Source organism: Portunus trituberculatus, chromosome 45 (assembly GCF_017591435.1).
Source record: "Portunus trituberculatus isolate SZX2019 chromosome 45, ASM1759143v1, whole genome shotgun sequence".
NCBI classification, from domain to species: domain Eukaryota; kingdom Metazoa; phylum Arthropoda; class Malacostraca; order Decapoda; family Portunidae; genus Portunus; species Portunus trituberculatus.
This window is the reverse complement of record NC_059299.1, coordinates 259,422-287,067: the sequence shown is the minus strand read 5'-3', so window position 1 is coordinate 287,067 and position 27,646 is coordinate 259,422. Positions and strand designations below refer to the sequence as shown.

General features: G+C 39.0%; 2 protein-coding genes and 1 long non-coding RNA gene across 16 annotated transcripts; 2 read left to right on the top strand and 1 right to left on the bottom strand.

Annotated features, from left to right (window-relative positions):
* Positions 1–830: 830 nt before the first annotated feature.
* Positions 831–13,331, top strand: LOC123519531. Of its 3 annotated transcripts, XM_045280922.1 has the most exons (11): positions 831–2,097; positions 2,359–3,051; positions 3,912–3,963; positions 9,310–9,450; positions 9,660–9,878; positions 10,199–10,412; positions 10,802–10,929; positions 11,193–11,303; positions 11,656–11,813; positions 11,913–12,125; positions 12,356–13,331. In XM_045280922.1, the coding sequence occupies exons 2-11, from the start codon at positions 2,839–2,841 to the stop codon at positions 12,815–12,817; spliced, it is 1,911 nt and encodes a 636-aa protein (XP_045136857.1). In that variant the 5' UTR covers positions 831–2,097; positions 2,359–2,838; the 3' UTR covers positions 12,818–13,331. The 3 variants fall into 3 exon arrangements, with proteins under 3 accessions (XP_045136857.1, XP_045136859.1, XP_045136860.1); XM_045280925.1 differs by lacking the exon at positions 831–2,097 and having other exon boundaries at positions 2,966–3,051; positions 9,310–9,385; XM_045280924.1 differs by lacking the exon at positions 3,912–3,963 and having other exon boundaries at positions 831–3,051; positions 9,310–9,385.
* Positions 11,527–22,391, bottom strand: LOC123519535. Of its 11 annotated transcripts, none has more exons than XR_006679039.1 (5): positions 21,343–21,474; positions 18,159–18,190; positions 17,602–17,701; positions 12,590–12,724; positions 11,527–12,120 (listed from the first exon to the last, which is right to left on the bottom strand). It is a non-coding gene; the product is annotated as an uncharacterized LOC123519535 (long non-coding RNA). The 11 variants fall into 11 exon arrangements; XR_006679038.1 differs by lacking the exon at positions 21,343–21,474 and adding an exon at positions 18,852–18,921; XR_006679043.1 differs by lacking the exons at positions 18,159–18,190; positions 21,343–21,474 and adding an exon at positions 22,305–22,391 and having other exon boundaries at positions 12,590–12,727.
* LOC123519534 (uncharacterized oxidoreductase YjmC-like) lies at positions 21,608–27,646 on the top strand. 2 transcript variants are annotated; one of them, XM_045280934.1, is made up of 10 exons: positions 21,608–21,931; positions 22,873–23,014; positions 23,545–23,733; positions 23,919–23,980; positions 24,226–24,279; positions 24,651–24,749; positions 25,397–25,589; positions 25,837–25,991; positions 26,107–26,217; positions 26,308–27,646. In XM_045280934.1, the coding sequence occupies exons 1-10, from the start codon at positions 21,608–21,610 to the stop codon at positions 26,347–26,349; spliced, it is 1,371 nt and encodes a 456-aa protein (XP_045136869.1). In that variant the 3' UTR covers positions 26,350–27,646. The 2 variants fall into 2 exon arrangements, with proteins under 2 accessions (XP_045136869.1, XP_045136870.1); XM_045280935.1 differs by lacking the exon at positions 21,608–21,931 and adding an exon at positions 22,009–22,103.

The window sequence follows — 27,646 nt, the reverse complement described above, 5'->3', positions numbered from 1 at the left end:
AGAATAAATTGTGATGCTCACCTTGGGGTCAACAGGATGATAATATAACCTCATACCAAGGGAGTTTAGTGCAGTTGTCTGACCAGCTGTGTGATGCTTTACCCTTTCAATGTACACCAGAACACATTTTTACCTTGAGATTTGTGTACAACTAGACTATTTTATTGACATTAGCAAAGGTCTATGGAGGTCAGAAGATTAATGGCCACAGTCTTCACTATTTAAATCCCCCACATGAGTTTCTGAAGTATAAAACCACTAAATAGTAACTATAATGAATATGGAAATGCATCATGGTACTCAAGGGGTTAAGCTCCAATGTAGTAGGTCACGGGTTCACGAGCTTATTGCTCTAGCTAGGGGCTGATAATAGTGTGAATCATGTGTGTGTATGTGTGTTGCTTTGTACAGTACTGAAAACTGCGTGGGGCAGTGTTTCAGGATAGGACAAGACGCTATAAAAGAAAATAGCTATCAATATCTGTGCAACCTTGGCAAAGAGTAGGATTGAGGGAGCCGTGTTTGCATCCCACCGCTCACCGTGTTGAGTTAATTGCCTCCGATAAAGAAGTGAATAGATTAAGTAGCAGATTTACAGTCTGGTTACAGAATTGTGATAAATGTGGTCACGAGTCACACAATTGACAGCCGTAACCAAGCAAACTTCCCAGCAATAACAGTTATGGAGTTCTGCAACGCCAGGCATCTTTTGATCAGCTCTTAAATATACACTACCTTATCTTGAAGTATGTTTTCGCTAGATACGATCAAGGATACCGGAACGTGTATATATATATATATATATATATATATATATATATATATATATATATATATATATATATATATATAGATAGATAGATAGATAGATAGATAGATAGATAGATAGATATTACAATTACTAGTGCATCCGAAATCGAATCAAAGAATTCGTAAACACAAACAGTATATTCCATACAAAGCAACTCAACGCAGCTGTTTAAGGTCGCGCTTCTGTTTAGTGTGTGTGTGTGTGTGTTGATGGAGTGAGGGAACCCGCGAGGACAACTTGTTTTTGCAGGTTTTGGTGACTCGTCACTCACGCAAGACAGCGGGTCAACACTGCTTGGTGGGAACGGTGACAGTCATTCCAGCGGGAGATTTGGAAGTGTTTTCGTTTTAGCTGACCATCTATTCTCCTTCTTTGACTGGAGTTTCAGTCAGGGCTGGAGATGATCTTCCGCTATGCCCTCTTAATTCGTCCACGTCTTCCTCTTCGTTTGCTTCGTTCCCCAGCTGGCGTCATCGCGGGTTTTTTTTTTTTTTTTTTTTTTTTTCTTTTCTTTTTGTGCTGTGAAGTTGCCAAGATCCTCAGTAGAATTTGAATTGCGGAAAGGTGGTTGTCCTGCAGGAGGAGCAGACTTAGATCTTGTAAGTGACCCTGATCTACCCCTACGACGGCTTTGGATATGTAAATGCAGGCAAATATTAATTTCCACGTCTCTTGCCTCAGGTCCCTTGTTTCCCTGATTGACAGTGAGAAGGACATAGTCCCCTTCTCTTGCAGGCACCGAGAGAGCTCAGACACGTGAGCGAGGACATATAAAATTATGTCCTCATGCGTCCGCAGGTCTTCGATGAAGCTGTAGGCCGCCTTGGTGATATGCCATTTGATTAGCCCGTGGTGAAGAATAGGACTGGCCCTCGAAGATGGATGAAGTGGACTTGGCCATGGTGTGCGGCCCAGCGATCTTAATGCAGTGCTCTGATGTTAGTTACCTTATTGCGCGTCATCCAGATATATAGAACACTGCTTCTGATGACAGGTGATGCACTGTCAGCACTGATACCCGCTGGAGTTGCCAGATACAATCAGCTGATTCTACTGTTTACTTTCCTTGGAGCCTTGTCGGTCCATTTAATGTCATGGGAGGATTTTACTTAAAAAAACCCTGAAATACTGCAGACTACTGGCAAATATATGTAACTTGTTTGAATGATTAAGAGTTATTTGGGCAGCAAATCAGCCAGCCAACTTCTCTCAGGCTGTCAGGCATCCAGTCCTCACGCTGCAGTCGACAATCGGACTGATTCAGTGTTGTAATGGGAATGGCTTGGGTAGGTTCTGTGTCGCTTTGGTGGTCGCACACAAGGTGACAGGAATTTAACGTGCCTTCTAGAGACAAGTACCTATGAAGAAACTGGGAAGATAGGAGGAAGACTAACAAGGAACTTCGCAATCTACACGTGTGATAAGAGAGATAAACATCACATTTTCCATTAGGGGATCGTAAACAAGTCTGTCCAACAAATTGTTACAAAAACTAGTAGTAAACAATCTCCCCCGGGCAAGTCTTCAAGGTTCATTTTCTTTCCCAGGGTGAAAAGTGTTGTGCAGGAAACTTCACTGTGATGCGGTTCATTGATATCACAAGTGGCAGAAGAGTAATGAAGTAACCTGCTGACTCGGTGTAGCAAAGTGTGAATTAATCGTCGTGATATAGCATCCTACTTTCCTTTGTGACGGGACACCATGTGAAGGCAATCATAAAGTGTACTGATGGGTTCTGAGTGAAACAGGTTATGCATGTCTGTTTTGAAGGAACTTTAGGAACAAAAGTAGTGAAAATAGCATCTCTAGCAGTGATGTGCTGGTGTCAACAAGTCTAGAATAGTAGTAGTGTTACTGAAATAGAAAATAGATTGCTATGTACTACTAATATTCAGCACCTTGGATAACAAGAGTAATGTGACCTACATCTGTTAGCCAGAATTCAGTGTGGCACTGGTTTGTATGACAAATCAGTTCCACAACTTGACTTAACTGAAGAATCTTGACACCTAAGTCAACTCAAGGAGATGGCTCTGAGTGGACTGACCCCCACCACCACAGCCATGATCCTGCTGATGTTGGTGGTGTACTTCTGCCCCAGGACGGAGATGGTGCCAGCGCTGTGCAACAAGTTATTCACCAACTTTAATTCATACTGCCACCACAACCAGTCTGGACTATGTGGTTTTAGAAATTCAACTGTGCCTTTGTCGTGCACTCACCAGCTGCGCCACAGAGAGGTTTGTAGGTTCATGTCAGTGGCATAGCTAGTGGGGCTGGCAGGGAGAGTCCGCCACTTTTTTGGGGGGAGAGATGTATTGCCTTACAGTTGTCATTTGTATGTTGTTAGGCCTAAGGGTTAATGTGTATTGTAATATTGTACTACTTTGAGAAGGATGGCAAACTGGAAGGATGTGGACTGTCCTGGGCAGCAAAATATACTGGCTATGCCTCTGGTTCATGTGCATGTATGTTTAAGTTGAGGCCAGCCAGTGCATGGTGAATTGTGCAAGAAGCATGTCTAAAAATGTCCAGTTTGAATAGAATAACATCAAACATTAGGATGATATGGTTGAATTAAATACAGTAAATTTCCAGCATTTACCCCTAATTCATGACCATTATGTTGGTTATGTGTTTTGTATAGTATATTGACTGTTTTCTCTATAGCATATCATGCAGCAGCATTTCTAAGCCCACATTCTAAATTACTACCATGCATTCTCCTGCTGTCTAATAATGTAAGATGGAAGGTTTATTCAAGATTGATTAAATTCACAATAATATTACAAAGCTATGTATTAATCTTTAAGAAATACAGGTAGCCAGTAGAAGACCAATGCATTATATACAGGCAAAAATGAATGTGATAGAAGTTTTATAGACTTGTTTATGACATGCAAAACCACTTGAGTAATTAGGAGCAAATGCTAGAATGGTATAATTTCTCACACGTTAAAATTGCTTAAAAATGCATCTTGTAATGAAGGAAAGACCTTTATGAGGAAACTACTGTTGTCCAGACAGCCTTGAAGTAAATTTTGTAATGGTCAAGATACTAACAATAACTGACTATTACCTTCCTGCCTTTCTCCTCCAGTTGACATCTGACATGACTGCAGCTGAATGTCAGGTAGAATTGTTTGATGAAGGTAAGTCATTTCATATATCCTGGTCAAAAATTCCTGATTGAAATTGTCTCATTTACATTCAACATTTGTTTCAGTTTAACTCAGAAATTAGCCAGATATTTGTTTGGTTAATTTTTATTTTTATCATGGCTTCTACAGCAGTTTTGATTCCAATGATTTATTTTTTTTCATGAATTAGAAAGGATAAAATATTGAGGTTATAAAGAAATAAGCTACAGTGGAGTAGTAGTTGTCATCAGCACTTTCCTTTACTTTCAAAACACAAACCGAAGGAATTCATAAACCCAGTTGCTCAGTAACCTCCTATCCTTCCTTACATAACTGCATACATCCACGGAATGTGTGTGTGTGTGTGTGTGTGTGTTTCACTGTTTGATCTGCTGCAGTCTCTGACAAGACAGCCAGACGTTACCCTATGGACCGAGCTCAGAGCTCATTATTTCCGATCTTTTGATAGGCCTGAGACCAGGCACACAAAACACACCGGGACAACAAGATCACAACTCCTCGATTTACATCCCGTACCTACTCACTGCTAGGTGAACAGGGGCTACACGTGAAAGGAGACGCACCCAAATATCTCCACCCGGCCGGGAAATTGAACCCCGGTCCTCTGGCTTGTGAAGCCAGCGCCCTAACCACTGAGCTACCGGGCGTGTGTGTGTGTGTGTGTGTGTGTGTGTGTGTGTGTGTGTAATTCACTGTTTGATCTGTTGCAGTCTCTGACGAGACAGCCAGACGTTACCCTACGGAACGAGCTCAGAGCTCATTATTTCCGATCTTGGGATAGGTCTGAGACCAGGCACACACCACACACCGGGACAACAAGGTCACAACTCCTCGATTTACATCCTGTACCTACTCACTGCTAGGTGAACAGGGGCTACACGTGAAAGGAGACACACCCAAATATCTCCACCTGGCGGGGAATCGAACCCGGTCATCTGGCTTGTGAAGCCAGCGCTCTAACCACTGAGCTACCGGGCCGTGTGTGTGTGTGTGTGTGTGTATGTATGTATGTATGTATGTGTGTGTGTGTGTGTGTGTGTGTGTGTGTGTGTGTGTGTGTGTGTGTGTGTGTGTGTGTGTGTGTGTAATCCACTACCACAGTTGTCTGCTGGTCACTCAGCCAGCCTTCCCCATTACGGAGCGAGCTCAGAGCTCATAGACCGATCTTTGGGTAGGACTGAGACCGCAGCACACTCCACACACCAGGAGTTACATCTCATACCTATTTACTGCTAGGTGAACAGGGGCTACACATTAAGAGGCTTGCTCATTTGCCTCGCCGCTTCCTGGGACTTGAACTCGGGCCCTCTCAATTGTGAGTTGAGCGTGCTAACCACTACAGTATGCGGTGTGTATTTACCTATTTGTGTATTACAGGGCCTGAGCTAAATTCTCTGTGTCCTGTCTCCTTGTCCATTCCTGTCATATCTCTTTCATCTGATTGACACACACTGCGTTAACGACATGACTGCTCAGTTTATTCCACTTATCAATGCTACGATGCGGGAAACTGTATTTTCTCACGTCATTTAGACAGATGTTCTTTATTAGCTTTTTTCCATGTCCTCGGAGATGATTACTTGTGGTCACCTTTATCAACTCTCTATCCAGTATGTCAATCTTGTTCACCAATTTATACATAGTGTCTCCTCTTGTTTTTCTCTCTTCTAATGTGGTCAGCCCCAGCTTCCTCAGTCTTTCCTCATAATCTAACTCCCTGAGTCCTGGTACCATCCTTGTTGCCAGCCTTTGTATCCTTCCTACCTTTTTCACATTTTTTTCATATGCGGTGACCAGACACATGCTGCATATTCTAGCTGGGGTCTTATTAAGGTACATAATATCTTCTTCATCATTCCTTCATCTAGGTAGTGGAATGCAAGGCCAATATTTTGAAGCATGTTGTATGTTTTCCCAAAAATCTTGTTAATGTGTTTCTCCGGTGACAAAGTGTTTTGCACGGTTACTCCTAAGTCTTTCTCCTCATTGGTCTCTTTAATTTTCTCATCACCCTGCCTGTAATCCCTGTTTGGTCTGTATCTACTTCTTCCCATTTTCATAACATGGGTCTTAGTCTTTATTAAATTCCATCTGCCACTCCTTACTCCACTCATATATTTTATCAAGATCTTCCTGTAACTTGTTACAATCTTCCACATTCTTTACTCTCCTCATAATTTTAGTATCGTCCGCAAAGATATTCATATAACTATCAATTCCTACTGGCATATCATTAACATAAATCAAAAACATGATGGGACCCAGCACATGATGGGACCAGTGTGTGTGTGTGTGTGTGTGTGTGTGTGTGTGTGTGTGTGTGTGTGTGTGTGTGTATTTACCTAATTGTATTTACCTAATTGTAACATACGGGAAAAGAGCTATGCTCGTGTTGTCCCGTCTCCATATCTATTAATGTCCAGCTTTTTCTTAAAATCATGAATATTCCTTGCGTTGACCACTTCCACGTCTAAACTATTCCATGCTTCCACCCTTCTATGAGGGAAGCTATATTTTTCACATCTCTCCTATAAGTGGCCATTTTAGTTTTTCCCATGCCCTCTCGACATTCTTTCATTCCACATACACAGATCTTCCCTATCCATTTTTCCATGCCAATCATCACTCTGTATATTGCTATCAGGTCTCCCCTTTCTCTTCTGTTTTCCAGGGTCGGAAGTTGCATTCTTTTCAGTCTGTCTTCATAAGTCAAATCTCTTAAGTCAGGCACCATTTTGTTGCAGCCCTCTGTACTTTCTCTAGTTTCCTTATGTGTTTCTTTAAGTTCGAGCCCACTGTATTGTTGCATATTCAAGCCTCGGTCTTATCATTGCAGTAATTATTTTCTTCATCATTTCTTCATCTAAATATACGAACGCCACTCTTATGTTCCTCAATAAGTTCAATACTTCTCCAATTATTTTGTTTATATGTCTCTCTGGCGATAGGTCATTGGTAATTGTCACCCCAAGGTCTTTTTCTTCATGACTGGTTTTATGTCTTCATTTCCTATCTTGTACATACTCCTGATTCTTCTTTCACTCTTGCCAAACTCTATTTTCTTGCATTTTGTCGTGTTGAACTCCATTTGCCATGTACAGCTCCATTTCCATATTCTGTCCAAGTCTTCCTGGAGTAGTTCGCAATCTTTGTCACATCTCACTTTTCTTAACAATTTTGCATCGCCTGCAAATAGGCTCACATAACTGGACACCCCATCCACCATGTCATTTATGTAGACCGCGAACATTACTGGTGCCAACACTGATCCCTGTGGAACTCCACTCTCCACCAAGCCCCATTCTGATGGTCTGTCCTTAATTATTGTTCTCATTTCTCTTCCTACCAAAAGTCTTCCATCCATTTTAGTAAACTGCCATGCACTCCTCCTACCATTTCAAGTTTCCAGATCAGTCTCCGGTGTGGTACCTTATCAAAGGCCTTTTTTAAATCCAGATATATTCCATCAGCCCAACCATCTCTTTCCTGTATTACATCTATCACCCTCGAATAGTAACATATCAGGTTTGTCGTGCATGAACGCCCTTTTCTAAAACCAAATTGACACTCACAAAGTATGTCATTTTTCTCCAAGAAGTCTGTCCATCTATTCTTCACCACCCTCTCACACATCTTAGCTACCACACTTGTAAGTGACACTGGTCTATAGTTCAATGGGTCTCTTGTTACCTGATTTATAGATTGGGACAATGTTAGCTCTTTTCCAGTCTTGGGGCACTACACCTTCCCTTAATGAGGCATCAATTACTTCACAAACTTTTTCTGCCAGTTGCTCCCTGCATTCTCTTAAAATCCATCCTGATACCCCATCAGGTCCCACAGCTTTTCTCACTTCTAAACTCCCCATCATATTCTTGATCTCCTCCACAGTTACTTGAAACTCCTTCATAATCCCTTTCTGTTCCATTACCAGTGGTTTGTCAAAAGCAGTCTCCTTTGTGAATACCTTCCGAAAGCATCCATTCATAGCCTCTGCCATTTCCTGGGATCTTCACTGCATACTCCATTTACTTCTAAACTTTCAATACTTTTCTATTTTTGATGTTGTTGTTCACATGTCTGTAAAAAGCCTTGGTTGGTCTTTACATTTATCAATTATATCCTTTTCTTGTTTCTTTCTTTCTTCTCTTCTAATCAACACATATTCATTTCTTGCTCTTTTGTAACTTTCCCACTGCTTAATCCGTCTTTTCCTTCTCCACCTCTTCCATGCATCCTCTTTTCTTGTTCTAGCCTTTTCACATCTATCGTTAAACCAGTCCTGCTTTCCAACTTCTATGTTGTCTTATTGGTACAAATTTTTCTCACCTTCTTTGTATATTTTTATAAATTCCTTCCACTTTTCATTTGCTCCTTAGCACTCTTGAATTTCATCCAATTTGTCTCTTGAAAGAATTTCTTTAGGTTTCCAAAATCTGTCTTGGCATAATTCCATCTTCCCACTTTATATTCTTCATTTCTTCTAGATTTCTCTTCATCTATCACCTTGAACTCCAAAACTGCATGATCACTCTTTGCTAAAGGGCACTCCACCCTCATCTCCTCAATGACCATTGGCTCTGTACTAAAGACCAAGTCCAGTCTTGACGATGCTCCCTCTCCTCCAAACCTAGTATCTTCTTTGACCCACTGAGTTAACACATTTTCCATTGCCAGTGTCAATAGTGTATTTCCCCATGTTGTCTCTGATCCTTCCATTGACCAGTCCTCCCAACACACCTCTTTACAATTAAAATCTCCCATCATTATAGTTCGTTCACAGCCACCCAACATTTCTTCCAGACATGTTCCTGTATCACTTATCATTTCTTCATATTCCTGTACTGACCATGCATTTGTCTTAGGTGGTACGTACACCACTATGTAGTGCCTCTTTTTCCTTCATTAGTTTCTGCTCTGATCTTTAGCACTTCTGCCTTTCCCATACCTTCTTTCACTTGATCCACCTTTATATCTTTTTAACCAGCAACATCACTCCTCCTCCCATCTTACCTACTCTATTTCTTTTCCAAACATTATATTTCCTTCTCCAACCATCATCAGGTCTTCTCCTCTCTCAGTTTTGTTTCAGTAAGACCCACAATATCTGGGTTCTTGTCCTCAAGTAATCGTTGAGTTCTAAAATCCCGATATCACTCCATTTATGTTGGAATACATTACATTCCGCTCATACGTAAGTTTCTTTAGTGTGTGTGTGTGTGTGTGTGTGTGTGTGTGTGTGTGTGTGTGTGTGTGTGTGTGTGTGTGTGTGTGTGTGTGTGTGTGTGTGTGTGTGTGTGCGTGTGTGTGTGACTTGACATTATTGTGTTGCTCCAGACAGTGGGTGTGGATCGTTGCGGCCGGCTTACATCCATGCTCATAAGACACCACTGGTTCAGCTTCACTTATATCGGTACAGTACCTGGTTGGGAGACCGATCAGTGGTTAACTTCACCTTCCCTTCCCCTGACTGGAGGAGTGAGTAAATCCATGCCATTCATTGTTTCATGTACGTTAAGGAATTTTCATTGGATTTTTTTCCTATTTTATTCAACAGTAGTAAATACTATTTTTGAAGGGTTCTTAGTCTTTCATTTTGACTAAACCTTATGATTGTGGGCAGCTTTCCATTTGTACTAGTTTATAATTGCATATGTATCATTTATGTTATTTTTCTTCTTTTCTAGATCTGAAATTCCAGTACAAGGTCAACATAAGTCAAGGCAGCATTTGCCGGGATTTCAGCCTCCGTGGTGTAACTTTACCCCTCCATGAGACTCTTGTGTATGACTGTGCGATGCTCAGAGTGCCAGGGAATGTTGCTAGGGATGGTACGCTCACTGTTGAGAATGGCAGAGGAGAAGGGAACACATTCATCTTCAGAATTCCAAGCTACACAAGAATACGTAAGTTTTTTTATATTACCAAGGAAAAAAAAAAAAAAAAAGGGCATTGTAGTTGATGGCTAAAGTGTAGATTTTTTTTTTCTCTCTGTGCCAGGTTTGCTCACTTTTGCTTTTGGTGAATAATTGTGATAAAGCATTACACATCACCACCCTCTTATGTGATGATTTTATTCTTTACTGATTGCTCTCACTGGAAACTAAATGTTATACAAGACAGTTATGTGTAACAAGCCTGCTATCTATTCTTGGTAGGACATGAAAGAATGATGCACATGATTAAATATTATATGTAACGCATTGAAAGAAATGGTTGTCCACAGATCCAGAGAAAACTGATCTGTCAGACTGGCATGTGTTCTTCTACCTTCATCAGGACTTCATTGCAACTTCCTCTCACTTACCAGTCACTGTTCAGTCAGCTGATCCCTTCCCTAATGTGTCATACAGAGTCTCCATCGTCAAGTGTCTAGATGCTATAACACCAAACTGTGGCAATTACAATGCACTCAATTCTACCCTGGTTGTTTCTCCAAAGTAAGTTGTGTAGCTGTGGATAAATTTTCTTACTAATGGAGGGAGAAACTTACAGAAATTAAAAGGTAATTTCACATGGTTAGTACCAATTTTCTTTTATATTTAGTGGTCAGCATTTGTAGCATTAACATGGAAATTAACAGTCATGGAAATAGGAGCTATAACCTTAATGATTGTTGTCATGTGTTTTAATTATCTTCCTCACTTATCTCTTCTTTGTTACATTTACATCAAAAGGATGGCATAGACTCCAACATTTTGTAAGTAGTTTCACTTGTTGTTATTCTCAAAATGAAGAATTGGTTTTGGATGTTGCATGGTTGCTCAGAAACTAAGAAATGTCTTCAGTGATATGTGTAAATCCTGACTGGCTTCATACCAACCTCCAGGGAGAATGAATGGACTGTGCATCTCCCAATCTGGAGCAACCCAGGGAGCTATGCTGTCACTGTGCAGATTGAATCAAGTGACTGCCCTCCACACACTGGATGCTACATTTCTGTGTCACCAAAATTTGGTAAATGTGAATATTTGGTTTCCTTCATTTACATTCAGCCTTTTTTGTCTGATCTGATCGGGTTCTTTAGATCTCCCTCCAAAAGGATGCTCATGGCAGGATAGTTCTCCACTTTCTGGTGGCCACACTTTTTAAATACTCTTACATTTACTAGTACTTCTTGGAATCTACACTCAATCCTCCATGTGTTGCTGCTGTTGACTTAGCCTTCACTTCACATACTGATCTGTGATATGTATATGTAATGATATCAATATTTGCAGAAATTGAACCAAACTTATTAGGTATCTGGATGTCAGTTGCAATGGGATTCTTCTTGATAGCCGTCTTGACATTTTTGCTGATATTCAACAAGCGCCTGAGGACCAACAGAGGTAAGTATGGCATCAGTGGCTCTCTGATTTTTGTTTTATTGTGTGGTAGCATGAAGAGCAGTCAATTGATACATTATTTTACAGCCTTAAGGGTTTTCCCCTTAAGAGAAGGTTTTCTCAAGTCTGTAACTTAGTGAAAAAAAGAAAATTAATAAAAATAATCCATTGACTGCTTTGTTATGCAGTCATCAAACATTTTCATGATTGTTATTAAGAGAATAACTTAGAGTAATAAATTCTTTACTTTTCATCAGCTTACCAATACATGGATGTGATTTCACAATTGGTTACTAACTTGATCATAGTAATGAGAATATTCTTATAACAATAAGGGTACTTTATCCACACACAGATAAACTGCAGGCCCTGCAGGAAGTCCAGCCGACAGTTCTTCTTATTTATATAGCAGAAAACCAGCTGTATATGGAATTCATCAACATGTTTGCTGATTTCCTGAAGAACACCTGCCATCTCTTCCCATACCTGGTGGATCGTGATGTGGGGATAGAGGTTAGGGAGACACAATATGTGCAAATACACATTGCAATTTCATATGCAATATGCATATTTATATGCAATCTGTACTGTATACAAACAATTTTTCCATAGGATCCAAACTGTTGGACAAGAGATCACATCCTGAAGGCTGATAAAGTGATGTTTATAATCCCTGGGAATCCTGATGGAGAAAGCAGCACACCCATCAGAAACCAGTGGATAGTTGCTCTCAATTACCTCTCTGGACATCACTTCACCACACGCCAAGTATCCCGGAAGGTGGCAGCTGTAACTCTGCCCTCAAGTGGGACCATCCCACCTGAAGTAAGAAATATACAGTGAGAATGTAGGTTTTATTGCTTACATTTTCTCTTGTAATAAGCAAGTATGTGTGATGGAGAATTATAGTTTTATAACAAACTGATAAAATTATAAATTTCTTACATGGCTTACTCGTGACACATTAACTTGTAAATCAAGATGAATTTATTTTGAATTGGCTTATTTTGAAACATCAGAAATATGCTTTCAATGCACCACCCTTCACCCTTCAGATACTGCATGTGCAGCGCTTCAAACTGGTGGACCAGGTTGCTGCACTAGTGACATGGCTCCATGGCGGCACAAGGCTGGATGAAATGTTCCTGTGGTGGCCAGTGATAAGATTAACGAAGAAGGTCAGCTACACCTGGCCTAAAATGAGGTTAGCGGCTCTTAGGGCCTCAGCTACGGCGTTAAAGGTCTCAGAGCCACACACTGGTCTTTCTGTAATGTATGGTAATATTTACCTCTTAAGCCCTGCTGATCAGATTCCTGTCCCAAGAGACAACCTCAGCAAACACAGTGAAGACTCCATTACAACTGAAGGGGATTCTGAGGACAGTGATTCTGTCTTTGATCCAGACATTCCTTCCTTCAGGAGACTGCTGGAAGTAAACAATAACAGTAAGTTGTCTGTGAATAGTGAGCATTCTGAGAAATTATCAGACTGTAGTGATGATGATGTATTCACTTGACTGCTTCATCCAATATTAATTAAACTATATATATATATATATATATATATATATATATATATATATATATATATATATATATATATATATATATATATATATATATATATAGTGATAATTATATTAAACTGAATGTACAAATGAAAGTGCCTTGGAATGAGCAAAAGCCATTCATCTTACTAGATTTTATAAGATTTAAGTGCATACTTGCGGGTATGATTACATTTTGCACTGTCAAATAAAATGTACAAATGAGTACCTTTTGTGACAGACAGATTCTGCTTTGATTTGATGGTCACAGTTTCCAGACTATGTTAAGGCTCAGCTCATTCATTAATGGTGAGTGAGTGATGATAAGTGAGAGGCTGTGGTTTGTAAGCATACTGTGGGACTGTGGGCTGGACTTGAGAGAGAGAGAGAGAGAGAGCTGTGGTGAGTGACTATGATTGAGTTTTTTATGCATATGTACTATAGGGAACTGACTAATTAAATATACATTAATGTCTGTACATGACAAATCTCTCTCTCTGTCCACACATACACACACACTCTCTGTCCACACACACACACATGGTAGCTCAGTGGTTAGAGTGCTGGCTTCACAAGCCAGAGGACTGGGGTTTGATTCCCCGGCCGGGTGGAGAGATTTGGGTGTGTCTCCTTTCACGTGTAGCCCCTGTTCACCTAGCAGTGAGTAGGTACGGGATGTAAATCGAGGAGTTGTGACCTTGTTGTCCCGGTGTGTGTTGTGTGCGTGGTCTCAGGCCTATCCGAAGATCGGAAATAATGAGCTCTGACCTTGTTCCGTAGGGTAACATCTGGCTGTCTCATCAGAGACTGCAGCAGATCAAACAGTGAAACACACACACACACACACACACATACACGCGCGCACCACTGTTGAGAGAGGAAGTCCTGAAGACAGCTCGTCTCCGGTTGAGGACCGTGGAAGGGGAGAAATTACCTATGGTGTTTACAGGGCCCGGGTATCTCTGTGGGGTACAGTTAGTGTCCTACTCTCGAAAAGTATAGAAAGTGGGCCATTTTCAAGTGAAAATGGAGAGTAGTCCCTAGTCAAAGAGTGTCGGCTGTGTTTTGTTTTGTTTTGGCCAAAACAGCTGGAGATAGAATTCATGCAATCTACGCCTAGAAATTTGAGACACTTCGAGGGGTTCGTGACCAGAATTCAGAATTCAGGCATTAGAAAGTAAGTTTCTAAATTTTAGATCCATAGAAGAAAAATTAGATAGAGTCATAGCAGAGAACGATACCTTCAAAAAAGAAATCTATATGTTAACGAGAGAGAGAATAAAGAGCTATTGAAGGAGAAAGTGGAAATGGAGAAAGAAAATCAACATCTAAGGAAACAATGTGACGAGATGAAGGTTAAACTCCTCGAAATGGAAAAGAAAATATCTGAAGGAGACTTTAGGGAAGGAGGAATGCCTTAACCTAATTGACGCCAAAATGAAGGAAGTGAAACATGAACACCAAGAAGTACAAAAGTCCTTTAAGGAGATAATGAAAAAGCAAGAAGAAGAAAATAAAGTGATTACACAACACAGACTGAAATGGTAAAGGCATTGAAGGAAAATGAGTGTGGTGAGAGATATTGCTGAAAAGAAAAAAGGTGATCATAACAGGTTTGAGGGAGGAAACTAACAGGAACTGGCAAGATAGGAGGGATAAAGAAAATGACAAGATTAAGTTTTTACTAAATAAGATCTCCGAGGGAGGAAGAATGCCTATATGCTGAGGTAGAGGAAAGTGTGAGACTAGGAGCTTTTGAAGAAGGCAAGAGTAGACCATTAAAATTGAAGTTAAAATCTCAGGTGGCAGCCGAGGCCTTGCTGAGGAGGGCCTGGAAACTTAAAGACTACGAGGAAACCAAAACAATTTACATAAGAAGAAATATGACACAGGATGAAAGAATGAGCTTGTAACTGAAGTGAGAGAGAAGAATGAGGAAAGAACCGAGGAGGAAAAGACCAAGTTTTTTGGAGGATGAGAAATGGGAGGCTGAAGAAGTGGTGGATAAAACAGACGGAATAAACATTACACTGACTGAAACATGGAAGAAAGAGATTAGGAATGGAATTCAAGTGACATACACGAATATAGATGGATTTCTGTCTAAGAGGTTAGAATGTATGGATTACCTAAGAAACAATGAACCGGACATGATAAAGGATAGTATTTTATGTGTTCCTTGTAAGAGGTAGTGATGCGAATTCAGTTATTTAATAAAGCCGAGTTGGCACCTCAGTTCCCGTGCATCGCTCTCAGTGTGTTGTCACGGCTTGACGTCTTGTCCTTAAGCTGCCCTGTACTTCTCTTTACAGCAATAAAGGACTACTTATGGTGTGTCCATGGTTTAATAGAGGACATATGGACACCTACACGACAAACAAGTTGTTCCACAGGAAGAAACTTAAGAAAAACAGTGAATTATTATCAAGAGAAGTCTACAAAACAGCAAGGAATAGATATGTTTAAGTAAGGAGAACAGCACAAAAGGAATATGAACAGAGTGTGGTGGAAAACTGTCATATAGTGACCCTAAAATATTTTACAAATTCATAAATGGAAAACTAAATATAAGGGAGGCAATAGAAAAGGTAAAAAATGGGGAAGAAGTATATGAGGATGTTAGAGATATAGCTGAAATTTTGAACGACAACTTTTGCAAAGTGTTTACAAAGGAGGAGCATTTTATGGGAGGAAGGCCTACGGAAATAAAGCAAATGCAGGACATCATGGTTACTAAGGAAGATGTAAGGAAAATTATAAGCAATCTGGATATTAATAAATCAATGGGGCCTGATGGCATATCTGGGAGGTTGCTAAATGAATGTAAGGATCAATTGTTGAACCCCGTATTTGTTATTGTGGAAACCTCCATACGAACAGGAATAGTCCCGAAAAGAGTGGAAAAGAGCTGACATTGTGCCTATATATAAGAATGGTAGTAGGATGGAACCACTAAATTATAGACCAGTATCGTTAACTAGTATATTGTGCAAGGTATGTGAAGAAGTAATTAAAGTTAAGTGGAGTGAGTATCTAGAAAGTGAAAACATTCTGAGTGAAAGAGTTTGGTTTCAGAAAAGGAAGATCGTGTGTATCCAATTTATTATGTTTTTATTCAAGAGTGACTGACATACTACAACATAGAGAGGGATGTGTGGATGCTATCTACCTGGACTTGAGAAAGGCCTTTGATAAAGTACCACACAATAGACTGATGTGGAAACTAAAGAAGATTGGAGGGGTAAATGATAAACTAGCAAAATGGATGAAAAATTACTTAGTGGGAAGAGAAATGAGAACAGTGGTGAGAGGAAGGAAGTTCGGGTGGAAGAAGGTAACTAGTGGAGTTCCACAAGGATCAGTGCTTGGTCCCATCATGTTTTTGATTTATGTTAATGATATGCCAGTAGGAATTGACAGTTACATGAACATGTTTGCGGATGATATTAAAATTATGAGGAGAGTAAATAATGTGGAAGATTGTAACAAGTTACAGGAAGATCTTGATAAAATATATGAGTGGAGTAAGGAGTGGCAGATGGAATTTAATATAGACAAGACCCATGTTATGAAAATGGGAAGAAGTAGATACAGACCAAACTGGGATTACAGGCTGGGTGATGAGAAAATTAGAAACCAATGAGGAGAAAGACTTAGGAGTAACCATGCAAAACACTTTGTCACCGGAGAAACAAATTAACAAGATTTTTTGGAAAACATATAACCTGCTTCAAAATATTGGCCTTGCATTCCACTACCTAGATGAAGGAATGATGAGGAAGATATTATGCAGCTTGTGTCTGGTCACTGCATATGAAGAAGGTAGAAAGGGTACAGAGGCTGGCAACAAGGATGGTACCAGCACTCAGGGAGTTAGACTATGAGGAAAGACTGAGGAAGCTGGGGCTGACCACATTAGAAGAGAGATGAACAAGAGGAGACATGATAACTATGTATAAATTGGTGAACAAGATTGACATACTGGACAGAGAGTTGATAAAGGTGACCACAAGTAATCCTCTTCGAGGACATGGGAAAAAGCTAATAAAAGACATCTGTCTAAATGACGTGAGAAAATACAGTTTCCGCATCGTAGCATTGATAAGTGGAATAAACTGAGCAGTGATGTCGTTGACGCGGTGTGAGTCAATCAGATGAAAGAGAGATATGACAGGAATGGACAAGGAGACGGGACACAGAGAGCTTAGCTCGGGCCCTGTAATACACAAATAGGTAAATACACAGTATGTTTACAAACCACAGTCTCTCTCTCTCTCTCTCTCTCTCTCACACACACACACACACACACACACACACACACACACACACACACACACAGATAAGTCATGGATGCAGATTGATTCTACTTCCATGATCAGTGTATTTGTACTTAGTGTTTTTAATGTTATTTGTTTCCATACACATGCAGATTAATTCAATAAATAATGAAAAAAACTATTTCAATTGAGTACATTTGTTGTAACATTTCCTCTAAGCTTCTGAACAAAGTCACCATACCTTCTTTATTAAACTCTTTCTTATTGTTTACTTCTGTTCTGTACCTTGGCATGTAATCTTTTATACCCATTATTTGTTAATGTGTATTTGTTATTTCTTTCCAAAATTCACTTAAAATACATATAAACACTGTATGGTACTCTACAACTTGATGTTCTAATGCCCTTGTTCATCTTGTGATCAAATAAAGTTCTACTTAACTTTGTATCAAAAAGTTAATGGAAAAAACATTGTACTTAAAATGTAGGAGGTGTAGATCAGCTATTTTACAATCTTGTGGGGGTAGGTGGCCAGTTGCTTCTCTTTCAGTGTGTATCCGTGGAATCTGCATCCTTCCTGGAAAAACCAGAGATGGTTTAGGTAGGACACTTTAATGAAGATGAGAAGGAAAAAAATCCATTATTACACAGCAGTATATTAATTATTGCTACAATCCATCATTATATCTGGTGAAGGTGTTTTGCTTCATGCTACTAATGAAACCCATATGTACAGTGTGCTGGCATGAGTGAGTGACTACTGACTACTCCCTCACATTTAGAAGAAATGGTGGTGTCATCTGACTGGAAAAATGTTCAGTTCACTTCAGGCCTGTGTAATATAATGATTATTCCTTTAATACGAGTCCTAAGAAATAGTACAAGCAAGCAGGAAGGTGTCTTAAAAGTACTCAGGTCATCACTGCACTGTACCTGTATAACCTAAAATGACGACTAAAATTTCAAGCTCTGTAAAAGTTTATGTAAGAATGTCAATGTGATTAATAAAACTTTAATATGAATTCCATACTAACCTTTTCTGTAAACCTAATTTTCAAACTGGTGCCTTCCCACATCCACAAAGAACCAGGGCAGATCCAATAAAAAAATAAATAAATAAAAATAATTGCACATCTTATGAATTCCATACAAACTCAGCAGTCATTACCCAAAAGACGACTTCTATCCCGATAAAGAACAAGCAGGAAAAAAAAAAAAAAGATTTACGCTATAAAATTATGAGTTCAAGGAGTCCACAAGGAGTGATGCCTGCCTCCATGACCACCCATCTTGGCTCAACCTGCTCCTACTCACTCATTACCCCCACCCCCCCTAATCCGTAGTCGTAGTACACGCGACAATAGATTAGAAGATAATCGAACATTTTTCTAATACGATAATGCTCGAATGAACACCAGGGAAAACCAGGTCTTACACCGTCTTAAAGCAAACACATTATGACTGTTACTTGAAGGCATATACGTGATTACCGGGTGAATAGACTGCAAATTATCCAATAAGCAACTATTCAAGAGAAAATATATATACAACTAATTGAAATAGTATAATTAGAAGTTTCTCAATTATCGCTGTTACGCAAGAAATTATGCAAGATTGCATTAATTCTTAGCTCCACAAGTGTTAGTTATGCAATTATCTAGTGGAAAGGGTTAATCTCGTGATGGCCTGTATTACACAGTTCTGGCATAACATAGCTGGCCACATACTTCCACAACAATGCCAAACTGCATGCACTAGTTCACCCTTTCCTTCTTCATAATGAGACTAGTATTTCCTATCTGGCACCCACTCTCGTTTCTAATCCTTAGACCACATGCAGGGCACGCGATCTAAGGATTATATATATATATATATATATATATATATATATATATATATATATATATATATATATATATATATATATATATATATATCTGTAATCTGGACTGTGATGCAGGGTACACGTACGGCCGGTGTGGGACGTGAGTGAGATTGCCGATATATAGATAGATCTAACAAGTAATTACAGCAGCAACTATTCTTCTTTAATGTTTCTCTATATGTGTCTAGTACGCAATAGTATATAGTTAGAATGACACATTTAAAAAAAATGCAATGACATAATAACTCGATTGCGAGTGACAAAACTTCTGCAGTTCCACCAAGGTTGCTTGTTCTTCTCTATCTCTTAACACAACCTCAAACAACACTCGATCGAGTCTCACTACCATAACGAAAACGATGTTCATACGTAAATGCTGCACAGCTGTCAAAATGGGTTATTTTGGTGTATTCCAGCGTTTTATGCAACAAAACTCAGAATTGCAGGCAAAACACACTATTTGTCTAAGGAAGTGAAATATGTCAAAAAGAGGTTATTTTGGTGTATTCCAGCGTTTTATGCACCAAAACTCAGAATTGCAGGCAAAACACACTATTTGTCTAAGGAAGTGAAATATGTCAAAAATGGGTTATTTTGATGTATTCCAGCGTTTTATGTAACAAAACTCAGAATTGCAGGGAAAAGACACTTTTTGTCTAAGGAAGAGAAATATGTCAAATATTTTGATGTATTCCAGCGTTTTATGAGCCAAAACTCAGAAATGCACGCAAAACACAATATTTGTCTGAGGAACTGATATATGTCAAAAATGGGTTATTTTAGTGTATTCTAGCGTTTTATGCACCAAACTCAGAAATGCAGGCAAAACACTATATTTGTTAAAACGTCTTATTTATGTGTTTTTAAGGTGTTTTATGAAAAAAAACCTATCTCGATTGAAAATTTTGCTTATTCGTCATTTCATATTGTTTTGCTTCAAAACGAAAAAAATGATGAAAACAAGCTAGTATAGAGAATCAAAAGTAAAATTAACAAAAACGTAGAATTTTATCAGTTTTTAGCTTTTTTTTTCCACCAAAACACAGAAAGGCTAAGGAAACACACTATTTGTGTAAGGAACGGAAATATGTCAAAAATGGGTTATTTTGGTGTATTCTAGCGTTTTATGCAACAAAACTCAGAATTGCAGGCAAAACACACTATTTGCCTAAGGAAGTGATATATGTCAAAAAGGGGTTATTTTGGTGTATTCCAGCGTTTTATGCAAAACTCACAATTGCAGGCAAAACACACTATTTGTCTAATGAAGTGAAATATGTCAAAAAGGGGTTATTTTGGTGTATTCCAGCGTTTTATGAACAAAACTCAGAAATGCAGGCAAAACACACTATTTGTCTAAGGAACTGAAATTTGTCAAAAATGGGTTATTTTAGTGTATTCAAGCGTTTTATGCACCAAACTCAAAAATGTAGGCAAAACACTTTATTTGTTAAAACGTCTTATTTATGTGTTTTTAAGGTGTTTATGAAAAAAAAAAAACGATTGAAAATTTTGCTTATTCGTCATTTTACATTGTATTCCTTCAAAACGATAAAATTGATGAAAACAAGCTAGTTAAGAGAATCCGAAGTAAAATTAACAAAAACGTTGAATTTTAGCAGTTTTTAGCTTTTTTCCACCAAACACAGAAATGTTACGAAAACACACTATTTGTCTAAGGAACTGAAGTGTGTGTGTGTGTGTGTGTGTGTGTGTGTGTGTGTGTGTGTGTGTGTGTGTGTGTGTGTGTGTGTGTGTGTGTGTGAATGCAATTAACCACATTAACAGCCGTAACAACACAAGAGAGACCCCATCGGCGGGCTGATGCCCGCTTTGTATACTATTTGTCTAGGTTGCATTTTTTTTTTCATTAATGTAATGTATATAAATTTTATACAATAAACCTATAAACAAAAATATACACAAGAGAGAGAGAGAGAGAGAGAGAGAGAGAGAGAGAGAGAGAGATAGTCGCATCTCAATGTCTTGACCAAATCATAATAGATATGGTCTGCTTATCACTCTTTCAGTAACCATGAGTAGACAGCCGGATGGCACGAAAGGCTATGTTGCCAATAGTAGCCTGAAATCGTACAGTATATCTACCATTAACAGTGAGAATTAATCCTGGCGCTAGTGGAGCATTCTATTCACTTCGATCGCAAAAACAGACTTTATGCAACAGCCTGTCACAATGCGCCAAAAAAAAAAAAAAAAAGAAAAAAAAATAATAATAAAAATAAATAAATAAATAAAAAATAATAATAGCTGCAGTAAGAGATGCCACGGCTCTTGCCAATAGAGAGGGTATCAGTCGTCAGTATGCTTCTCACCTTAAAGTGGGGCAGGGCAGGCGTGCTTCCGTCGTTTATCCATTCTTACACATCTTTGCATAGCATTGAAAATAAGTTTCGGTAACGTATAACAACGTTTAATCCCGCTTTTAAAACTTCAAATAAATCAACAACAGCAACTGAATAAAGTTATGGGTCTAGAGGCGAAAATATTAGACCAACCGCAATGAACGATTCTTTTTGAGACTAAAGTTCTATAGCATCATTATTTGAACAATTTTCCTATGGTTTCTGTCGTAGGTTAATGCCTCACGCACTGACACGCAGACAACACCTGCAGAAAATGTGGCTAACTCAAGTTGTTCGGGGCTGTGCAGCAAAGAGATTGATGACAAGACGAACAAGGAAACTGTGTGGCCTTGACAATGAGCAACTAACATCAACCACACAACAACTGTCTTCCTGTTACCACCCGAGCTCCAGTACAAGCTATTCCAATCGAGTCCCGTCACCACTGGGCAACTCTCGCTCCCCAATCCTCCTCTCCCGCAGCTCCTTATCGACCAAGATGCCTCAGCTCTCCGACGAAAAGGCGAAATTTACTGCCCCTGATGGCCTTTCCACTAAGGTAATGTTATATTCTGCACGTACTCTGTATTATGTTAAAATGGCATTGGTTAAAAAATACTGAATCATGCAGAAAACTATTGTGCGGGTGACTGCCAGGAATTCAGTCGTGGGTGTGGGCGGCGGCTGACGGAATGGCGAGCAAAGATCTACGGCTCTACTTAAGCTAAAAGGTTACAGTTGTTATTGTTAGAAACTGCCGCGCGTTATATAAACGTAAACTAAATCTCAAGGGATTGGTCATGTTTAAATTTCAGTTTATTACACTGCCTTGGTTTGCTACCATACCTCCTTCACCGGTGAAAATACCGGGGTTAAGCTTAAAATGCCGACCTAAGAACAGCTACTTTACTTTACTGTACGTAGCTACTCACTGCCAGCAGTCAGCAGGTACTAGGTAGGTAGCAGTACAAGTTGAGTCGCGGTTCTTTACTGAATCGCGGAGTCGCTTCCCCTTCCCTACCACGTATTAATAAATAGTACATATTTTTTTCTTAATACGTTTTGTCACATCTAATAATGAAAATATTATTGTCATACGGAATGAAAAATGTGTCTTATTACTTCTTTACCAGATAATGTGCTAAAACTAATAAAAAAAAGCAATGGAAGTTTTTATGAAATGCACATATACAACATGCACATTATATATATATTTCTAATGCATTCATCTAAAAACTAAACCAAGGAAAAGTATAGAGTATATGAAGAGTGGTCATTTAAATCACACTTCTGCATCTATGAAGGCACTTTAACATGAAGTGAATCAGTTATGCTGGTGTAAGGTCAGGAGGTTCAGTGTCACTTCCCACTCCATCTTATGTAACAATGTGTGATAACCATTACCCAGATCCCCCTAAATGTGCTGTGTTGTGCTTGATGTAATTCCTTCCTTCTGGATTGTGCATGTACAGTCTACTCACCTCACTGTTTCATTTGCAGTACAGGGTGGAGGAGGTCCACCGTTACATGGTGGACTGCATGACAGCTGTTGGCACCCCTCAGGCCCATGCAGCTGCCCTGGCAGATGTGCTTGTTGCAGCTGACCGTCGTGGCCATTACAGCCATGGCCTCAACCGTCTGGGTAAGCAAACACAAATGAAAAAATATTATTGTATGTACATGTTTATACTAATGCAATAAATATGCAATTTTAATAAAATACATTAATACATTTCTTTTTATACTCAGGTTCTTACAGCCATTCGCAAAAGCTTTTCATGAACTCACTAGTATCTAAGCCATTTACCTTTCAATTTATGAAGGAAGGCCATAGACTGAGGGTGGTGGATCCTGCTGTCCCCTTCTCATGCAATGAAGTTTCAATTCACCAAGGTCAACCCTCATGATGTCGTCATGTTTCATCAGCAGGCCAACTTTCACTGTCATAACAAAATATACATTGCAGTTTTAATATATGACATACGTCTTTACAAGTGTAGGTAGAATTTTTAAAAAATTATTAGAAGGGTACCAATTATTACATTAAATTTCTACCTGCTTCTAACTCTTGCTTCATTTCTATACCTGCTCCTTTCATTCATAATCTCAATGAGTTATAAAGTCAATAAACAAAGCTCATTAGTGTACTGTTCAAGAACATTCTATTTACAGAGATGTATGTGAATGATGTGAAGCAGAAGGTGTGTGATGGCAATGCAGAGCCCACCATCACTAAGGAGAGTGTTTCCACTGCACTTGTCAATGGCAACAATGGCCTTGGACCTGTAGTGGGCAACTTCTGTATGGACCTTGCCATCAAGAAGGCCAAGGAGACAGGCATAGGCTGGGTCTGCACCCGAGGTGTGTCTACTGTAATATTGATCTAGCAATAAGTCTCATTCTGGGAAAAATCATCCATTGTTTATCTCTTTTACAAATATCTTTTTTATGGAAATGACCAAGCACAAATAAACTTAAAATTGTTTGTACAATATATACTACAAGTTTTAAGAATTGCTGCATCATAACATTTTTCTCTTCTGCAGGAAGCAATCACTATGGCATTGCTGGTTGGTACTCCATGCGGGCCACTAAGGAAGGACTCTTGGTAAGGCCACAATGATGGTACAGGGATGCTCATTTAAACTCATAGTCATGCAGTGAAAAAGGATGTTATAAATGAGTCAACTTAATGGTGAAGAAGAGGCCACAGTGAGTTATGGAAAAAAAACATGCAGAGGCACTCAGAACTGATGAGTGATGCTCTGACTTAATACAAATCATGTGTTGATATGGTATTATCAGGTCAAAATATTACTTTTCATAGATATGTACATGGTTTTGTCTCTGCAGGGAATGAGTGTGACCAACACATCTCCCTTGGTAGCTCCCACCCGTGCTAAAAAGGTGATGTATTCCTCTTGCTTCCTTAAACTTATCACACAAATATCTTGTGTATATAAATTTCTTGATTTTGATTTTTGCTTGCTTTAACAAGACAAGCTTATCACTTATATGGTAAGCAGCCGATTGTACCTTGTCTTCTACATACAACAAATGCACACACCTAAATAAACTCTGCTTGGCCAGGGATTGAACCCTGGACATGATGGTTGTAGACTGACTAGTATACTAAAGACCAAAGCATTTTGTTAATTTTGCATGGAAGACTTAGTGTGGTGCAAAAATTTGATTAAATTACGAAGATAACTTTCCAAAAGACAAGTAAATGCTGTTATCAATATATTAAGTTCTGTTTCTTTCCTACTATTCTACAGGCTGCCCTTGGGACCAACCCTATCTCAGTGTCAGCACCAGGCAAAGACGGGGATGACTTTGTGTTAGATATGGCAACATGTGTGGTGGCAGTGGGAAAGGTGAGTGTCTAACTTATAGGAACAGGCTCATATATCAAGCATGATTTTCACAACTACAAACATTGCACTTTCCTTCCACCTGTCTATCCATCTATATCTGACTCCTGTTGCTCAGTACTTCACCTCCCATAAAAAGGAATGGTCTTCATTTAAACAAAGATTATAAATTACAAACAGATTGAGTTTTGGCACTGCAACAATAAGGCCTTGCAATAGTGATCTGCAAATATAGTCATGACTCTATTGTACTTAACAATCACATGTAAAGAAACAACTATTTATTTTACTCCAAATCCCGCCACCGATTTCTCCTCCATGTATACTTCTAATACTGCCTTCACTTGCATCTCCTACTCCCTTTTCTTGTTTACTAACACTTGCACTTTTACCATGTCTAGTCTTCAGTAGGTGGAAGCTTTTCTGGAGGTGGGTATAATATTAAGTATGATGAAGTTTTAAAAGATAAATACAATAATGAAGATAACTTGCAAATGTATGAAATAAAAGGTCAGCCTTTGACTGAATTATTAGTAGTTTAACAATGAACATGCAGTTCATATTAGCTAGCTATAGTAGTATCAACAACAGGATATTGTGTTGAACCCCGAATGAAAGATTGCTACAAAATATTTCTTTATTTTCCCAAGATTGAAGTGGAACGCCGGAAGAACAAGCCCATTCCTGAGGGCTGGGCCATAGACAAAGATGGACAAATCACTACTGATGCCACTGAGGGCATGCAGGGAGCCCTCATGCCCCTTGGAGGCCCTGAACTGCATTCAGGATACAAGGGTTATGGTCTTGGCATGCTGGTGGAGGTCTTTTGTGGCATCATGTCAGGTTTGTACAAACATTCAGTTTCAGTCAAGTAGTTTTGGTATTTGAAAATGAAATAGCATTATCTTTCAGTTCTTTTCCACAAAGGATGCACTACAGTGTGATTTGAGAATAATTACATGTTTAATGATCCAAGGATTGACTCCTTGGATTAAGTTAACTGACTTCATAATTTAATGCAGATCCCTTGGCTCATCTGACACATTTCAAGGGACTGTCAGTCTGGTACATAGTAATTTTCCTTTCCCAGGTGGTCAGTATGGACCAAATGTAAGGAAATGGATGAACACTGACAGGGAGGCAGATCTGGGCCAGGCTTTCATGGCGCTGGACCCGTCTTTCTTTGCCCCGGGCTTTGAGGATCGCATGAGTGATTTGATGAATCACTGCCGCAATATGGAACCAGTGAGTTGATTCACCAGTAGCATGTACAGCTAAAACATTACTCGTTTCCTTTGCTTGTTATTATTTTATTGCTATACTCTCTCTAAAATCAAATGGCTTTCTGGTCATGTTTCAGGCTGATGCCAGTAAGCCAGTGCTCGTTGCTGGAGACCCAGAGCGCCAACACATAAACAAGGTAGAACAGGACGGTGGCATCACTTACCACATCAATCAGATCAACGACTCGGTGAGTATTTCAACAAATGTTACATACTTAACATTTTGAATAATACTATCTAAGGCACAAGTCATTCACTGTAATTTTCTACCATTGCAGTGGAAGCTGGCCAAGGCCCTCGGCATCAAGCCAATGGAATGAAATGTTGCAGGACAGAAAGCAGCCACAATCCACTTTTCACCTGTTATGCTCAGACATATTCAGGCAATCATATGCTTAATTTTCCTAGCTAAAAAAGCTACAACATACTTTTCCCCAGCATGTGCACTGTCACTTCTTACTCAGTACGTATATATTTGGTATGTTATGATTTTGTTATACTGTTAATAGAATGTTTTTGTTATTCTATGTAAGTTTTATTTGATGTTAAAAATTCTAATTAGCTTGCTTTCTATCAGTACAATAGATTCAATATATCGAAATTCAATTTCAAGGCTTTCTATTGAACAGAACACTAATGTTTTGGACAATGCCAGTTCAGTAGGGATTTATGAAGGACTTTTGTATGTAATATGCGATTAATACATAGTCAAAATGCAATGGCAACAAGGAAACTTACATGTGTTATCAGCATTTCAACTCCATTTTTCTCACACCACAACAATCACAGCTTGCACAGACGGCTACTCAGTACAAATATTGTTAACTGAATGCCTGACACTTGTTTAATTGCTCAATTTGTTGATGTAGTTTGTAGGAATAATTAAACTACACAGGCAATTAAATCTACCTAGTACTCTAAGCATAACTCAATGGGATGTCCCCGTTTGGTGCTACATTTAGTACTACTGTTAATGGCTTGATTAGTGAAAACATTATGAATAATAGCTTTGGTAAATGCTCATATATAAAGGAGTGGTGGTGGTCTTTGACACAATGCCCTCACAATTCCCATCTTGTTCAGCTGGAGTGTTTTAAGATGTACATTAAAGCAATACAATGTAAGTGCAAGAAAAGCAGCTGATGACAATTATAATCAGTTCCTAAAGTCAGCAAAATTGTTCCTATATTGAGATCCAGTTATATAATTTACATACATGCTAAACAATCACATTTTGCACCACTGCCTTGTGACTTGTGTAAGGAAACACTCCAGACACTTGTGCATGATACACACAAGGAGGGTTAAATAAATCTCACTCTTTTGTCATGGTGAAGGTAGGAATGTCTTTGATATACACTTCATTTTGTTATGTACTTCACAGATGTTATTCTGCATGGTGATTACATAGCTGAATGCACACACTCATAAGTTAACTATTACTGCACAAATGGGTATGTTATTTCATTGCTGAAAAATGCATGAGCTCAAAATACATAGATCTTATGGGTTTTTGGGAATAGGATTTTTAAACTGGGAATGACATGCAAATAGTTTCATCAGTCAGACAGGCTGGTCACCTTAGAATTACATGTCAATAAAATACTAATTTTCAAA

What these genes read in the sequence shown, in the direction of transcription:
- LOC123519531 (XM_045280922.1), top strand. Translation starts at nt 2,839, where the DNA reads ATGGCTCTGAGTGGACTGACCCCCACCACCACAGCCATGATCCTGCTG. An exon ending in ACCAGCTGCGCCACAGAGAG is followed by an intron (nt 3,052 to 3,911) that starts GTTTGTAGGTTC and finishes TTTCTCCTCCAG; the next exon opens with TTGACATCTGACATGACTGC. An exon ending in ATCGTGATGTGGGGATAGAG is followed by an intron (nt 11,814 to 11,912) that starts GTTAGGGAGACA and finishes ATTTTTCCATAG; the next exon opens with GATCCAAACTGTTGGACAAG.
- LOC123519534 (XM_045280934.1), top strand. Translation starts at nt 21,608, where the DNA reads ATGCCTCACGCACTGACACGCAGACAACACCTGCAGAAAATGTGGCTA. An exon ending in CTGATGGCCTTTCCACTAAG is followed by an intron (nt 21,932 to 22,872) that starts GTAATGTTATAT and finishes TTTCATTTGCAG; the next exon opens with TACAGGGTGGAGGAGGTCCA. An exon ending in CCATGGCCTCAACCGTCTGG is followed by an intron (nt 23,015 to 23,544) that starts GTAAGCAAACAC and finishes TTCTATTTACAG; the next exon opens with AGATGTATGTGAATGATGTG.